The sequence below is a fragment of the Epinephelus fuscoguttatus genome, linkage group LG1 (assembly GCF_011397635.1).
Source record: "Epinephelus fuscoguttatus linkage group LG1, E.fuscoguttatus.final_Chr_v1".
NCBI classification, from domain to species: domain Eukaryota; kingdom Metazoa; phylum Chordata; class Actinopteri; order Perciformes; family Serranidae; genus Epinephelus; species Epinephelus fuscoguttatus.
This window is the reverse complement of record NC_064752.1, coordinates 26,715,254-26,732,963: the sequence shown is the minus strand read 5'-3', so window position 1 is coordinate 26,732,963 and position 17,710 is coordinate 26,715,254. Positions and strand designations below refer to the sequence as shown.

The following is a 17,710-nucleotide window of genomic DNA, read 5'->3' as shown; positions in this document are numbered from 1 at the left end:
CTGTGAGATGTTTTAGTGTGTGCCAAGTACACCATCATCTACAAGAAAAAACAACGTGTTGTGCAGTGCATTGTGGGACTAATATCTTATCTTATTTAAAGCCTGCAACCACACCAGTCTGTTAGAACTGAAGAAGCGTCTTGGATGAGAGTTGAAATGTCTTTAAGAAATGCAAACAAGTCCAGTTGTCTACGATATAGCACTTAAGATTTCAGTTCTTGTGTATTATTTGCTTCTCTGTAATGTCGTCCAGTCAGTCAAACGGCAGTCCAAGAACCAATCGTCTACTGGTCAAATTTAGCTTCTGGGCAATATTTCAGGGGTCCCAGTGTAGCCAGCAGATATCCAGATGACAAATAGCAGGGCTGGGACTTCCTTTTCCGTGCGTCAGCTACTATGTCCAGTCTGATTAGCAGCTTGATATGTATATGTATGTCTTCGTATGAATGCAGATAAATAAAAAATGTTCACATGAAGCTAAATCATCATCAGATGATAGCCAGTGATTTCTGAGATTGTATTTCGGTCAATGTGTTCCACCATTTTTGCTCTACACACAGACTGTTAAACTGGGTGCAAGCAAAGCCAACTCAAACATGACTGGTCAGTACTCGGACTACAAACAAAAACCAGACAACGCCAGATTATTAAGATATTTTTAGAGCAGATCAAGGGATTGATTTGATCTCATTTCATGTTAATAAATGCTGAAATGGGAATTCAGTTATCTTATCTATCATCATTTGAATGGTCATTGGTTGAGTTATACTGGTTTGATTGGAAAGTTTGGAATTCCAGGATGGGAATTACTGACCACTACAGAAAGCCTTAATAGAAGCAAAATGACTCTGAGCATGTTAACAGTGTTTGAAGAAAACGGGGGGACACTCACACACGAGGCTCTTTCTTCTCCATGCTGTGGTGTCTCAGTGAGCAGGAGGCTTTGGACGACAGGATGTACAGGAAGACGTTCATCTGAGGACACAATATCAAACTGCATCACGACTCACAACATGGCAGCAGAGTTTGTCAAAGCTAAATTACAGCAGTTTTATTTCAGAATAATCTTTACTGTTGACAGTAATTCAGCTGAACTGTGACAGGTGTGTTCACTTTAACAATGTCACCAGTGCTGCTCTAATGAGATCATGAGTCAGCATGTTGGACTGTGAAGACTAGATACATGTATGGAGTGTAAAACATACTTACACAGCTTTATTTTCTGCATTTAAAGCTTTATTACATGTTTTGTGTTAGATGTTCTTTTGTATCAATCAGTTAGCCTTTATAAACTTAAGTGCTGTTCTCACATACGTAAATAACAACACAACAATCTCAGGATTCTGCAGGACTCACCGACACCACCACGGCGATGGGTCCAGCAAAGCTCCAGATCAGAGTGTCGTACATAGACAGCCAACAGAAGTCTGGGTTCCCGTAGCCTTCAGGGTCCAGTCCCACCGCCAGACCTGCAGACAAACCCAGAGAGACAGACAGTGGCATCAGACTCTTAATCAGAGAACAGCTGCTGAGTCACATTTACAGTGTGGACAGTTTGTGAGTTTGTAAACCTTCAGATTGTTCATCTGAAGTAGACGTCAGATGGCATCAAATAGCATTTTCAAAAAAAAAAATAACATGAACACTGATTCGCACTTTTTTTTTTTTTTTTTTTTACTACTTTTAGACTAACAAGATAAAAGACTGCAAGCATGTTTGATAATGTTCGATCTTAAGTTGCAGCCAGATGAAGAAATGAAGCCCACAAGACAAATCATATGCAAACACGTTATAAAAAGATAGGGTGAATTTGACTATTTCTTAAATCAAAATTATTGCTGTTTGGTGGTTTTGGGATGTCAGAGAGATTCTGAACAATATAACAAAAAAAGCTCACAACTGCATTACCAGGCAACAGTAATAACTTTGAATAAATAATAAAACATTTGAAATGAAATGGCTCCAATGGCTTTTTTTCTGTTTTGACTTCTATTTCTTTTTTTGTATTTTTTTTCTTCTCTTCCTTTTTATTTATTTATTTTTTGTCTAATTTTTACAGCTGCATTTGTACGATACATTTTGCAAACTGCTTTGAGTAATTAAAATAAATAAAATGCTGGGGAAAAAAAGACCTTATTTTCTGTATATTCCAATACACTTAATGTCTCTGTAAGTAGATTTTTATAACTGGAGCGACAGTGATGACAATTAAGTTGTAGCCTGCTGCTTTTAGAGATGTAAGATATTATAAGATTACGCATAGTACAATATTAAAATTTTATTTCATGATTATCCTGGCGAAAATAATTGCAAGTCACGCTTTTGTCCCAAAAATCATCAAAATATGTTTTCAACTGAAAACTGAAATCACTGAAATCACTTTGATTCACATTTTGTTGAGCAAATACTTTTATATATCACAGACAGGACACGTGTCTTTTTTAGTGAAAAACAATTACCTAAAGAAAAAATTTCAACTCTTTTAAATGGCATCATATCTTTGGATATGAAATATGCAAATTTTTGATAAAGACAATTTGCCTTTTTTGAGATTGGTGCAGCCTGTTTTTGCAGAGTCTGTTTTATTGTTTCTCACTCTTTGGGTGCTGCTGGACACAATATTCACGATTATCCTGATAACACAAGTTCACAACGATCAGCTTATTGTGAGTGTTTACTACTGCAATCCCAGTAAAATCATATATCGCCCCAACCCTACACAAGACACAAATTGGATAAAAGAACTTTCCAGGCTCCTCCCCTGTGTACAGCAGGTACATGTTTGTGATATTAAGTTGATATAATGAGGGTTGAGACCTGTGATGAAAGCCGGCACTCCCCAGCCAATCAGGTAGTAGAATCTCATGGGTCCATAGTTGATGTCTCTCACTTCACTGATCATGCGGTAGACGTGCAGCCCCTCCAGGAAGAGCCAGGAGAAAGTGCAGAGATAGAAGAAGTGCAGCAGGATGGCGATGACTGTGCACACAAACTGCGGAGAGAAGACGTGGGATGATTAAATCATGAGCAGATGAAAGGAAACACTATGAATGAAGTCAAACAGATGGAAAACAGAATTGATTACTGGGTTGTCGGCCTGGTTGATGCCCAGGACGAAGATGAGCTCGGAGAGGAAGAGAGCGACGCCGCCATTGTTGATTATACTCGTCTTGTTGCTCTGCATGGCCCTCAGGCAGAGGAGGAAGATAGTGGTGAGGAAGAGGAAGCTCAGCGTCACTCCCACTGTACTCCACGTCAGGATTTTGATTGGCAGAATCTCTCCGTTCTGACACAGACACCACAGGGAGGAGAGAAAAGCCTGAGTCACAGAACAGAGTTATGATATCTGTGGTTCTGGTGAAGTTTAAAGTTTAACGTGGCTCACCTCTCTCCTGGAGATGTCCATGAGCACGGCGAAGCTGGTCATGTGATAACACTGACAGCTGATGTGGGTGCTGTTTCTGAAAACCACCTCACAGCCCTTCGCTGACCAGCCGCCGTTCCCGCCGCTGACATGAAACACAAAGAGCAGAGGACGATGTGAGAACAACACAACTTGATCCAGTATCTAGTTTCTAGAGTTAGAATGACACAAGTCACAATTAATGATAAATGTTGACTCGAATCAGACTCGAGTTGCAAATTTAAACACTTGAGATTTTTGTGACTGACACTTAAAAGGATCTGACTTTTCAAAAATCAATATTTACCTTTTTCTAGATATTGAGAAGTTACATATTGCTTTTGGAACATTTTTGATCGGGTGATTTCTAGTACAATGTGTGCAAACCCAGCAACCTACTGGGATGTGGCAGACCGAGAAAGGTCAACGCACGAGGCGGCTATTATGGAGGGGGCTTTTCAAAAAAATTAAATTTGGATTTAAGGATTATGTTGTCAATTACTGTGGTTGAAAGAGATTAGTGACACCACAACATCCAACTTCATCTGTCACTACAAAAGCCACAACAGAAGGAACATGAACGTCAGCTTATTGGCCGGATCATCACAATTTCATGACTTGTGATTGACTTGACAGGGACTCAAATTGACTGACACTTATGACTTGTACATATGTGACCTTCTCCTACCTCTGTTAGTTTTAGCATTAACTCTACTACGTGTGTGTGTGAGTGTGTGTGCTGTACTCACAGTATGGTGTGGTTCCAGAAGACACAGATGGGTTTGGAGCGCTCCTCCGTGGAGACCAGGCGAAACTGCACTGTGATAGGTTTGTCCAGCGTGTGCTGCAGCAGCTCGTCGTTGTCATGCACTGTGATACTGACCACCGGCGTGTTGATGACCGGACGCTTTGGCACCCTGAAGACAATGACAAAAATGGCGTCATTAAAGGCATACATTCAAGAAACAACAGTTTTAATTCTGTAACTCTCGACAGTGAAAATGAATCATGTCATGGACATCATGTGTACGCAACATTCAGAGCAGCAAACCACTATTTACTATGTAAAGGTACAGTGGAGTAATGGCGTCCTGAGCAGAAGATGAAGTCATGCTGCTTCTGTGTGTGTCCAAATCAGAGCTTCTCTGTGGTTTGATGTGGTAAACTGATCGGGCTGAACATACATGTTACTGCGTGTGTGTATCCTACTGGCTACGTTAACACGGTTTTGCCATTATAAGCACTGTTCGCGCTGTTAGCACCATTAGCTGCTACCTGCCAGCTCAGCCATGTTGAGAGCCGTGTGCAGACAACCTCTAAATCTTAGTTATGCTCTGATTATCTCGTAACCTTATTGTAAAACTAAAAAGTTGACATCAGCTATGTGATGTCTGATATGCTGCAACTTTCCTGGGTGATTAAGGCGCAAGCTATATAATCACATCTCTGCTGTAAATATGCCCCAAAAGAAAGATTAAAAAAAAAAAAAATTACAATGTTACAGAGTTAATGATCATTCTTACCTCAGACTTCTCTTGTCAGGATCGTAGCTCTCTGGTAACAGTGAGGCCAGGCTGTGGAAGATGATCACACTGGCGATGGCGTCCTGCTGGCCATCCTCAGGGTGGCGTCTCTTCCTGTTGGCTGAGCGGTTCCTCATCGTGGACTCTGGGAACACATCCAGGTGTCTGTGGCCCTTGGTGTCCATAGGTGGTTGGAACACTGAATCGGGCAGCGTGACAGCCGTCTCCAGGTCTGCGGGACGAGGGCCCCTCAGGGACTGGTACCGCGGGAGTTTGGCTCCGGCAAAATTCATCTTCTTCAGACGATCCACAGAGATAACTGCGGAGGAAAACACACACAGGCAGAGAGCTCTGCTGATGAGAATGGACGCATTGTTTAATCAGAGACTTGGAGCGATAAAACTTTTAAATATGGAGTCCAAAAAAAAAAAAAAAAAAAAAGACTGTGTTATTGAAGCACTGGCAGGAGGGATGATCTTACTTTTTCTTGATTAATGTTGTAACAATAACTAATTGATAAGTCAATGGACAAAAAATGTACTATTTTAAAAATCCATCCATTTTCAACCGCTTATCTGGGGCCAGGTTGCGGGGGCAGCAGGCCGAGCAAAGGACCCCAGACGTCCCTCTCCCCAGCAACGCTTTCCAGCTCCTCCTGGGGGACCTCAAGGCGTTCCCAGGCCAGATTAGATATGTAATCCCTCCAGCATGTTCTGGGTCTGCCCTGGGGCCTCCTACCAGTTGGACGTACCCAGAACACCTCTAATGGGAGACGCCCAGGAGGCATCCTGATCAGATGCTCCAATCACCTCAACTGACCCCTTTCGAAGAGAAGGAGCAGCGGCTCTACTCTGAGCTCCCTCCGGCTGTCCAAGCTCCTTACCCTACCTCTAAGGCTGAGCCCAGCCACCCCATGGAGGAAACTCATTTCGGCTGCTTGTAGCCCCAATCTCATTCTTTCAGTCACTACCCAGAGCTCATGACCATAGGTGAGGGTTGGGACGTAGATAGACCAGTAAATCCATAGCTTCGCCTTCCGGCTCAGCTCCCTCTTCACCATGACAGACCAGCCCAGCGCCTGCATCACTGCAGAAGTCACACCAAACTGCAGATCCATCTCACGCTCCATTCTACCCTCACTCGTGAACAAGACCATGAAAAACTTGAACTCCTTTTAAAATCATTTACGTAAAGTAAAAGTAAAAATGCTCAACATTCCAAACTTCTAGCTTCTCAAATGTTAACATTTACTGCCTTAATTGTCTTTTGTGATAGTATACTAAATATGTTTGGGGCTCTGGCTGAATGAGACATTTGAGGACGTAATCTTGAGCTACAGGAAATTATGACAAACGTCTGACACATTAAAGACCAAACATTTAATCACTTAACTAACAAATAATCAGCATACAGTCGTTAGTTTCAGCTCTAAACATTTTGCATAACAGAAGCACTGTAAGTATCTGTGCTGTTAGGATTGCTCCTCGCTGTTGGAAGAGTCAGATAAAGCCTGAATTTGTTAATGGGTTAAATTAATGACAGACATTTCCTGTTCTCAGTCTTTGATCACAAAGACTAATAATTACCAAGGGGATTTCTATGAAGTTTGATCTAATTTTTTAATTTAAGTAAAGAGGGAAATGTAATAGGATAATAATATTCTTTCTATTTTCACTTAGAAACTATGCGGCCCTCTTTCTGTTTGTGTTTTATTCATGTTGGATTTTATTTGTACTTTAATTTGTCTTATTTCATTTGTTTTAGGAGCCTTGATTGGTTCTGTTTTCTGTTCCTTAATAATGATATTGTTTTCATCTAAAACCTTTTGCAAACTGCATATTAGGGCTGCAACTAACGATTATCTTCATTGTTGTTTAGTCTGTCGATTATTTCTCCATTAATCTAACAGATTTTTGGACTATAAAATGTCAAAAAATGTTGATCAGTGTTTCCCAAATGTCAAAATGACATCCTCAAATGTCTTATTTTGTCCAAAACCCAAAGATATTTAAATTATTAAGCAAAGAGGAGCAAAGAAACCAGAAAATATTCACATTTAAGAAGCTGGAATCATAGAATTTTTGACATATTTTCTAAAAAAAGTACTCAAACTGAATAATCAATAATCAGATTTGTTGGTGATTAATTTGATAGTTGATATAATGATATTAGCTCTACTGTATATGTACATATATGAACTGTTAATATCAAACTGCACGATAATACAGCACTGATTTATTAACATATGTATCCCCAGTAAGGAAGCTCTACAGCCTTTAGCATCACATGTTGCTCTCTGTGGTACAAAACGCTCACCTATGTGTGGTGTGACGATGGTGAAGGGGCTGAGGTAGGTCTTCCTCATGTTCTGTGCCAGTGTGTTTGCGTATTCCTCATAGTGGCGCAGCAGTGCCGCCGTGCCGCCCTCCGAGTGCTGGATCAGCTCCCAGTGGGGGCGTGTGTCTGGAGACAGGATGGCGCTGCCCACACGGACCAGATTCTGTCAGAAAACAGCGAGAGTTCAGTGTGACAGGATGCCACGGCGGAGAGTGAAATGAAGTGTGATGTATTCCCTGCAGATACAGCATGAAAGGCTGTGAAGTCCCACCAGGCTTCCTGTTTACATACCAAATCTGTTTACTGCAAAAAAAAAAAACAAAAAAAAACCCCACATCTATCTACTGTTTTTATTTAGTTTCATGCTGTGATGTGACGTTTCACCTCAGTGAAGTGGACGTCCTGTGTAGCTGTGAGGTTGAAGCCTTGCTGGTTGCTCTCGTGCTGCAGCAGATTCTGTGTGAGCCGATACGCCACTTTCACATCGCTGCCGTAGTACTTCTCTGTGTGCAGGGTGGCGTTGGCCAACATGGCTGCCGTCTGCTGAACGCGCCCAGAGTCCAGGAGAGAAGCGTTACGGGAGAACTTTTCAGACTGGAGGAAAGGAGAGGAAAACAACAACGATTTAGTCACTTATTGATGCTTCATTAGGACAACATGTCTTTAACTAGAAGTTCACTCAGAGAGCACAGACCTCTGACAAGGGTAATAGTCCAGTCTTCTGTGATGTGCAACCACTATATATGTCTGGATATATTTAAAAAACTATTAAAGTTATATCAAAATGTCTGGGCTGTGCATTTGTATGTACTTCTAGACTAAAAATATTTTGAATACTTCTACTACATTTATGACAACCAGAAAACATTTCATGTACATATGTGCAAATATGAAATGCTGAGACTGAAATAACATCATGAACATGGCAGCTTCTTATCAAGAACAGATTTACGAACAACTGTGTTCAAAAGGAAGACATATTTTTTCCCTTTTTTTTTTTCAAGTTTAAATTTGCATATAAAAAAAAATAATTACACAAACCAGCAGAGGTGGGGCCAAGTCATTTTTTTTTATTCTATTTTATTTGTTCACGTTCTTTTTATTTTATGGACTTTTAATAGTATTTTTTGTTAGTTTGTCCTGTTTTGTTTGGTTTGCTTATTTAATATTTAATTGTCTTATTGTTTTAATTTTCTAGTCTTGCAAAACCTTATTTCCAGTTGTTTGTGTTGTCCCTTAAAATTGTGTGTGTCATTCCAATTTTGCCATGTGAAGCACTTTGGGCTGCATGTTTGTATAAATGGTGCTATATAAATAAAGTTAAGTTGAGTTAAACTCTGTATCGAGTCCTAATCAAGTCATAAAGCGCTCTTGACCAATTGCAAAGCCATTTTAACAACAGAATAATACTAAATTAAATTTACAAAAATCACTCATTATTTTTAAAAAAAACTGTACTTATTCATTAAAACATGTTTGTCTGAAGTTGTTGTGTCTCTGTTTGTAATTTTCGACCTGTACGTTTTGCATACTGCAATTCATTTGTTGTTGACCACCTTATAGTTTTTGTACGTGAACAAAATTATCTTTAGTATCAAGGCTTCTTCCTTGGCACATGCTACACCCTTTTACCAAGTTTCGTGAAAATCGGGCAAGTATTTTTTTCTGTAATCCTACAGACAGACAAATAAACTGAAGTGAAAACATAACCTCCTTGGTAAATGTGACCGGACTGAAATATCTACACAGCACTGTAGAAAACATGATGACTGATGGCTCCTCAACACGCTCAAAAATGTGATAAAAATAGAGCCTTGTTTAAATCATCTTCTGCCTCCACACCCTCACAAACGAGGATGTCATTGTGGGAATTGCACGTTTAATTTTAACACTGACAGGGAGAGGAGCTACACACCAGGGCTTTCAGCTTGCTGAAGGTAACAGAGGTGCAGTTGAAGAGATTGGGAGGCAGCCAGCCCTTGTGCTCATCACAGTGTCGGATCGCTGTGCCTGAGAAGGAGGAGGAGAGAGAGAGTGTGTGTGTTATCACATGATAGGTGAGGAATAGACTGCAGCTGAGACAGAGGGCTGCAGGCAAGTTTCATATATTGCCATTATTATATGGTAATTTGATGAGCTGCCTGAAAAGCCATCATACCGAGCGTTCCCTTGGGACAGTGAACCGCTGCAGGGAGACCAAACTTAGTCCTGGGCCACCAGATCCCAGCCTCGATGGCCTGAGGGCAGCTGTCATAGATTACTGAGAGGAGGAGCAGGAAGGAGACGAGAGAGAGATGATGAGGGTAAAAATGGAAAAATATTAAATATATTTGTAGCTATAATGAAGCAGTGGTTATAAATTGAGCATTACATTATATATGAGAGTAATGTGATGAATTCTGACCTTCACAGCCGTTAGGAGAAACCTCAGCAAAGGGGTTGTCACAGCGGTCACACTGGCGTCCGATGACACCGGGCTTACACTGACACTGGCCGCTCTCTCTGTCACACGCTCTGGAGAAGGAGCCGACCGGGTAGCAGTCGCATAGCAGGCAGGTGTCACTGTCTTCAGGACGGTAGTGGTTGTCCTGGAAACGAGGTTGGAGGGAGGAAGTTGCTGATTAAAGCTTTTCTTAATAGCAGCTCCTTCATTTTCATACATCCAGACATATTTCAACCTGAGAGATGTGACAGGCTGCAGCTGCTAGTTCAAAACATCTGGGCCAGATGCATAAACAACGGGAACGCCTTTTCCCACACACTGACTGGTATCTATAAATGAGGAATGTGCACACCTCACACATTCTCACACCGGGCGTACACACAGTTTGAGCTGAGACAGCTGTGGGTGATACGATTTGAAACAGATTAAATATAAGATGAGAGACAGACAGTGTTTTTAGGTTGTTTGCCAATGTCACATATTGTGTTATTATTTTTGCAGGCTGCACATCGTTCAGTAAAATGCCAGTCAAATGTGCATTTATAAATGTAATTTTAAATAATTTATGAGGAGTGATACATTTCATCAGTCTTTATTTACAAACATCTCCCTGTTTGCATTATTTAATGTTATCATGTGAAGCACTTTGTAAAGTCTGATCAGCCTTCTGACATTTAATAATCATAATGACTGTGACGACGGTTTGCAGGAATGTGATGAATTAGTGGGATGAAAACAGTACTCCACAGCAGTACATAATTACAGCTGCTTTCATATGGTTGGAGAACCTTGGCAAAGCGACACAGTCAATGACATTGCACTTTCTTTACTGTATTGCTCACCGACAGGTCTGATGAGAGGTGAAGCACGGTTATCTAATGCAACGTGTGTTTTAGGGTGTTCTTACCTCCATTTACGGTGAACTGTGGGTGTGGACATGGGGCTTGTGCCCACATGCCTAGCACCACAATGACTTAAATTTATAGAACAGAATTAGGTGTACGCATGGCTTTATTAATCTGACTAAATCTCTATAATACTGACTTTGTGTGTACACACACTTTTAGTCATGAATCTACACAGTTTTGTGCATCTGGCCCCTGGATGAGTTTCTCATTTATGTCCGCCATCTACTTTTTCCTGGTCAGAATTGAGCTGTGTCTCAGTGCCATACTACATACAGACTGTGACTGAGTGTAGTGTACAACATTAGGTTTACTCCCCAAAGTCTCTATTTCACCTTTATATCCTTCAGTGCTGTAACAGAGTTCATACGGCCATTTTTAGATCACTTGTACAGCAGTTGAAGTCAGATTATGTGCCGTCACTTACAGACTGGTATAGTCATATCTGCTGTGGTACCAAAGCTTTGATCTTATATCGATGGATCAACTTCATTAAAACTGAACTAAATAAAGTTGAAGAATAAACTGAATAACTTCAGTAAAAATACTAAATAAATAAAAGCAAGCCTGGGAATATCACACTGGTCTTTGGGTGTTTTGATGGGATATCTCAAAGTTTTTAAATTTTCATAAATCATGTTTTTTTAAATTGTGCGCTCAAAGGAATCTTGATCAAACTGGTGGTATATTCATATTAAGAGCAGCTCTTGTCTTTCCTTGTAAAGGAACTCTTCATATTTGTTTAGAACTGGAAAAAAATTGATCACTTACATTTTTATTATTTAGAAAAGAATTTAGTAAGTATCATAAACATACTCTGGTTTGTAGTACAGCCTCCGCCAAGCAGGTTATATTAGCAGTTGATTTATCTGTCTGTTTATCAGCAGGATTACTGAAAAACTACGGGCCTGATTTACATGAAACCTGGTGGACAGGTAAAGCACAGGCCAAGAAGGAACCCATTAATTTTTGGAGCAGATTTGAATCACGGGGCGGATACACAAATTATTTTTCTCTTTCATTGACATTGTGAGATGGAGCATTTTCACGATCACAATCCATGTTCACACGTACCAGTAATCCTCGGCACACACTCACCTTGCACCGACACTCTCCGCTCGTCTTGTTGCAGTCAGAGTCGAAGCCCTTGTCTGTCTGACAGTTACAGGGGCCGCAGGTCTTGTGACCCCACCAGCCTCGGGGACACGGCAGGTCGGTCCTGTAGGTGAAACACATGGTCAGTGTACCTGCAGAGTGATAAAACATACAACACAAGAACGCACAGTTTAACATAGAGGTGAAGGAAACTGTACTTCTTCTCGCAGTAATGGCCGAAGTAGTTGCTGGGACAGTCGCAGGTGTAACCACGAGGGGAGCTCAGCTTCCTGGTGCAGACTGACTCGTGTTCACAGGGGTTTAACGAGCATACATCAGTGCAGTTGGTGCCATGGTAACCTGTAACGAGAAAGTAAAACAAACAAATAAGTTGCGACTCTCTCACAACACGGGTAGCACCACTCAAAAGAAGTTGAAATAATATTTACAGGACGGTGATTGAAAGGTTTTTAAAGTAACCTTCCTGCCGTGCAAAACGTTATAATCATGATTTTTGGTTTCAGACTGACCAGCGAGGCAGGTGCAAGAGAAGCTGTCCCAGTCGTCGCTGCAGTAGCTGTTGACAGGACAGGGGTTGGAGCTGCAGGGGTCGGGCACACTGCAGCCCGGCTCCACGTTCACTTTCCTCGCCTGAGACAGACTGAGAGCCCCGCCCACACGCAGACCCTGCAAGGAATCAAACACATGGTCACATCCACGGGAACACTTGACGTCCAGATGGCAAATGATTGTTGCTCACAAATTTCAGATAGAATTCCTACAGAGCTCTCAAATACGGTGGGAGAAATTATCTAAAGTTGCAAAGTGCAATTTGGTGAAACAGCCTCCTGGAATATGCTGGGAACACACAAGTTGCTATTTTGGGTCAAAAAAACACTTTGAGGTGCCCGTCTGCATAAATGTCGTGTGCTATCATATTAGTAAATGTCTATCTATAAGCAAAATAACCAGAATCCGGAGATGTTTTTTTCAGATATTTAAAACTATGACGGATATATGATGAAATCCATGTTGGATACTTTCTGATCACAGCATCATAAAAGGTCGGATCTCAAGCGAATCTTGTCTCTGGATTGGGACGACTTTGATACAATCACAAAATGGAGTTAAAATATTATTCTGATATGACTGACAGGGTCCCTACAGTTTAAGGCAAGTTAGATTTGAGACTTTTTTTAATGTCGCTTGGAATGAAATTTAAGACCAATTTAACAATAACCCAAACACAGTGGTGATGTCATCGCACATTAATTGGAGCGTTAAAAAGTACGCTGTATTAGATTCAATAGAAAAATCCTCAAGGAAACACTTGAATGGTATAACAGCTTTGGCACTTACACTACAGTGCACACCTTTCTCACTTTTCCAATGTAGAGAGCGAGAGTGTCAACTAAACTATAAAACTCTCTACGACTGAACTCACACTGCGAGAAGTGTCTCCTCTGCTCCTGCCTGTCTAACACCCACTGCACAGAGGAGAGAGAGGAGACCCCGTGCAATTACTCTGAGCAGCATGCATATTATATTTCTTTCTTTTTCCCTGATGCTCTGAATAAGTTTATGTTTGTCGCAAAGTTAAATCAAGTCAGCAATTTGGCAGCACTGAAAACAACATTTAGATGTAATCTAAACATCTAAGAAATTGTTTATTTCAATGAATTTTACCAAATCTGGACGAGTTCTCACTCTAACACTTTAAATATTTGCTTTTAGACCTGATCACAAACGCTGATATGAGTGGGGTCTACAGGAGGGACTGACCTGTATACAGCCACGGAAGCCATGCTGAACTTTCCCATCAGGCCTCGCCACACCGCCAACGCTCACAATCTTCAGCTTGGAGTCTCGCAGCTTCCCGTCCACATCCATACTGGCCTGAAAAGATGCATGATGCAAACTTTATGGCTGCAAAAAAAATGTAATTCATGGTGATTCAAAGCAGTGAGGATACAACAACAACTCACCAGGTAGAGCCCCTGATCTAAAGAAAGCACTGCTTTATGGTGGCTCGCTGCTCCCCCCAAACTGCTGATATCAAGCTGCAAATGATGCCAGTCTCCATCGTTCACCAGCACCTCCTCCACGCGGGAGAGAGTGGAGTCTTCCCCTTTGTGCAGCCCCATCAGCACACTGCCCCCGCGCAGCTACAAAGGCAGGGGGAGAGCCGGGAACAGGGAGGACACAGCGGGAGGGAGATTGAACCGATGTTCAGTAGCAGAGGAGAAAAAAAGACCACCAAGAATCAGCACATGATGAACACAGACACACAGCTCTGACTGTCGTGCACAGGTGTGCAGGGCCTGAAATAGATTATCGGACAGTTATGTAACATCAAAGAGGCGTCGGTCTAGACAGGCGAAAAAAGTGGACAAACACAGATGCTACAATGAGCGTCTGATCATTTTGGTCCTCTGATAATCAGTGACGTGCTGCGACTCAGATGGCCAACAGGTGGAGCCTCAATCCTAAAATGTTTTATCCTGCTTCCATCAAACATATGAGACATTTTTCCCCTTTTACAGAAGTCAGGTTATGCTCTTCAATAACCTTCAAAATGTTTCTCCTCCAGGATAAACTGACATTACTGTGTGTTGCAACACTTCAGTCAAACTGTCTGCAGAGCCAAATAATGTATGAAGGAGACCAGCGTGTAGCCAGGAGCTGTGTTTGTGTGTCTACACGTGCATGTTGCTCTCACCTGCAGCGTGAGGTTGTGCTGCTGGCCGGAGGAGATGTGCAGCAGAGTAGCGCTGGCCTGACGCGTGCGGAACATGAGCTCTACATGCCAGGGGACGGAGGCCGCCGTTGCCGCCATGTTGTTCCACTGCAACAGACTGTTACCCAGGAAACGCTGCGGGCTGGCCATAACTGGAGAAAGAGAGAAGAAGTTGTTAAAAAACTGTGAGGAGAGAGTAAGAATTTGGAAGAAGTGATGAAGATAAGTGAGGAGAGAGTTTCACAGTAGGCAATGAGTCATTACTGTCAACCAGCGAGTCTGTTATGTTCTCTGATCACGTCCAAGTCTTCACAGCTACAAAACTCTCACTCAGACGTGCTACTTTAGTGATCTGCCATCTCTTTTTTTGGCTGTCTGAAATCAACAAGGTGCTCACATCAACACCTGCACTGGTTATTTAGAAAGAAAGAATATGAGGATGCTGAGGTAAAGATTTAAATAACATATGATCAAAGTCTTCCTCTGCTCTAAAATGGGTTTTCCTTCCTGTTGGTTGAATGTGATGTTTCAGCTTCACTGTGCAGAATGATGCACGTGCAGAGTTTGACACAACAAGACACATTCAGCTGCAGGAGAGGGAAAGTTTTTCGTGCTCATTTCAAAGGGTAACTTTTTAACCTGGAGGCTATTTCCCATGATTTTGTGTCAAAGTCACAAATGGGAGATACAATTTTTGAAACTGGTCTAGTGCTGAGAGAGGCTGCTGCAGCTGGCAGCCATAAAATGTGCTGCAATGTAATCTTTGAGACGATATTGCACTGACAGTGACTGTCCATTAAAAGCACTTTTTATGCCACTAAAGTCTCAGATTGTTGCTTGAAGCGTCTGACAAATTTATAAAATGTTCTTCAGCCTTTCGCTGATCTGGTCTGTTTGTTACTGTATCTAATCAAGTCTCGCTTATGGATCTGGGCGGCTGTGACTCAGGAGGAAGACTGGCTCCTCCCATCGACCCCATGTTGTGTATCGTTGGGCAGGATACTGAACAAAATTGCGTGTGAATGTTTAAAACTGAGTTGCAGGTGGCACCTTATAGTGGGCTCGGTGGCCATGAGTGTGTGTGTGAAGGGACGAATGTGACATGTTGTGTGACGGTACTTTGAGTGGTCGAAAGACTGGAGAGATGCTATACAAGTGCAGCTCGATTTACCAAGAAGAGGACTCGTGAGCTGAGTCGAGCCAAAGGTTAAGAAAAATGTTTTATTCTCTGTAGTGTCCTTTACATAATGTTGTTAGACCCCTTTGATAAATCATAAATTAATAAATAAATGAATAGGGTTTCTCTTTAAATCTGAGTTTCAGACGTGATCATACCAGCAGGATCTATGACATCACAACTCCTCTGGAGGTCAATCATGGTCCAGTGTGCACTTCCACACATTAAGTCACCTCAGGTGCTCTCACACTGAGAATGAACTTTGCAGCAGTTAAACATTTGAACCAGAAAACATTTACATATTCATAGATTCTGAATTTTTCAATGAGGCAGACGGAGTAGATTTTATTTTAAGACTCTTTAAACAAGGGAATTTAACTTTTTTGCAGGGAAAAAAAAACATATCAGACATAAATTATTATTCAAAGCAGAATATTTTTGTACGTCTTAAAACATGTCAGGAGGGGATCTTTAAAAACCCCAGTGTCTACTATGAATCTTTTAGTGTAGCAGTGAAATTCCAAATCATTTAAAATGCAGTTTTATTTGCGTGGTTGATGAATCAGAGGGATGTTGTGGTGTTTGTGCACTCGTGCATCGACTCTGAGAAGCATTTCAGCTCTTTCAAACATGAAAACAAGGTGACAGGAAAGGACGCTGCCTGATGTGGAACACTTTCTGTCTGATCACGCCATCTCTGTACACAGCGAAGAAAAGCACCTGATCGAAATGATCGATTAGTGATGGCAAATAAACCCGATGCACTCTGGCTGACAGCGCTGGCTGGTGAGAGGAGTGAGAGGCACAGAGAGAAACTGCTAAATGTTTCACATTTACACAAAAAGATAAAAAGAAAGTTGGAAATGAATCCATTAACCAGCCTGATTAACTGTATAGTGAACATTTAGCCACATCTAGTGACCTCCTGTATACATTTATCAATCAATTTTATTCATCCTATATAATCATATAAGGTACATATTGTGTTTGCTGCTAAGATTGACAATTTTATTGATATAAAATATTTGTTATAATTAAAAAATAACAATAAAAATATTGGAAAAAAGGGTAAAATCCCAGCGGAACATTAACTTATTGAAATATAAAATTCCTGCAGGAGCTCTTCTTTTTTCTTTCAAAATACTTGTTAATTTTCTGTTGACCCACTAATCAATTGTCATTTCAGCTCTACAACATTCACACGCACATTAATACACAAACAACTGTATTTTAAAAGGCTCCTCTAATGGTGTTGATGATTGCTCAGGACTGTTGTTGATTATAATATATTCAAATGATCAGAGCTCATTAAACAACCTTAGGAGATGAGTAACGTGATCACACTGCACCATGTCCCACTTCTACACCCCCACCCCACCTTATCCTCACATATGTACTCTGCAACACGCCTGCCCTCATTTAAATATCCGGCTCTGCTTCCTTTTAAATCTGATCTGCATGAAAAAATGCTCACTGAAATAAATCTTTTTCTCCCCTCGTTCTACTTGAAGCTAAAAACAAGAGTTGTGTTGTTTTACAGCGCTCACTCCTCTTCCTGTCTCTTCTCAAATTGCTGTAAACCATAAATCAGCACACATAACAGCTGCAGCGGATCAGGTGGAACAAAGACAGACACTGGAGAACACCGGCACAGAAACATCAGCGAGGTACTTAAAAAGTCAAAAAGCAATTAGACTTAAATGCTTCCACATCATCTGAAACAGAGAAAATTCTACTTCAAGCAGCTTGATTCTCACAACTGATTCTGTCTGTCATAAATCAGACATTAAAACTACTGCAGTGTAATCAACAGGCTTTTTATGACTGTGTACGTCTGAAATTAAGTCAGGTGTTCCCAGAAAGCTGCTATCACTGATCTGACACGCACCGATAACTCTACCTGTTATTTTTAAATGCAGATGGATGGGTTTCTGCATTAATGAGTCTCTGATACTGTTTCCATTCATGGGTGCTGAGAGGTGGGTGCCCAGGTTCTGCAGCACCCCCCACTTCACAAAGGGTGAAACAACACAGTTTGTATAGTAATAGTTGGCTTTTTTACCAAAACTAATGTGCTATCTGAACATTTG

General features: G+C 41.3%; 1 protein-coding gene across 1 annotated transcript in view; it reads right to left on the bottom strand.

The window, feature by feature from the left end:
* The window catches only part of celsr2 (cadherin, EGF LAG seven-pass G-type receptor 2), a 97,038-nt gene that overhangs the window by 7,773 nt on the left and 71,555 nt on the right, over nucleotides 1-17,710 (bottom strand). Inside the window, exons 10-27 of the mRNA XM_049583630.1 lie at nucleotides 14,426-14,595; nucleotides 13,692-13,871; nucleotides 13,489-13,602; nucleotides 12,237-12,393; nucleotides 11,925-12,066; nucleotides 11,710-11,830; nucleotides 9,668-9,851; nucleotides 9,422-9,523; nucleotides 9,179-9,273; nucleotides 7,648-7,857; nucleotides 7,243-7,426; nucleotides 4,927-5,245; nucleotides 4,153-4,320; nucleotides 3,386-3,509; nucleotides 3,086-3,286; nucleotides 2,818-2,992; nucleotides 1,357-1,469; nucleotides 893-975 (exon numbers count right to left, since the gene is read on the bottom strand). Coding sequence (XP_049439587.1) covers nucleotides 893-975; nucleotides 1,357-1,469; nucleotides 2,818-2,992; nucleotides 3,086-3,286; nucleotides 3,386-3,509; nucleotides 4,153-4,320; nucleotides 4,927-5,245; nucleotides 7,243-7,426; nucleotides 7,648-7,857; nucleotides 9,179-9,273; nucleotides 9,422-9,523; nucleotides 9,668-9,851; nucleotides 11,710-11,830; nucleotides 11,925-12,066; nucleotides 12,237-12,393; nucleotides 13,489-13,602; nucleotides 13,692-13,871; nucleotides 14,426-14,595 — 2,842 coding nt within the window. The remainder of the gene's footprint in view (nucleotides 1-892; nucleotides 976-1,356; nucleotides 1,470-2,817; nucleotides 2,993-3,085; nucleotides 3,287-3,385; nucleotides 3,510-4,152; nucleotides 4,321-4,926; nucleotides 5,246-7,242; nucleotides 7,427-7,647; nucleotides 7,858-9,178; nucleotides 9,274-9,421; nucleotides 9,524-9,667; nucleotides 9,852-11,709; nucleotides 11,831-11,924; nucleotides 12,067-12,236; nucleotides 12,394-13,488; nucleotides 13,603-13,691; nucleotides 13,872-14,425; nucleotides 14,596-17,710) is intronic.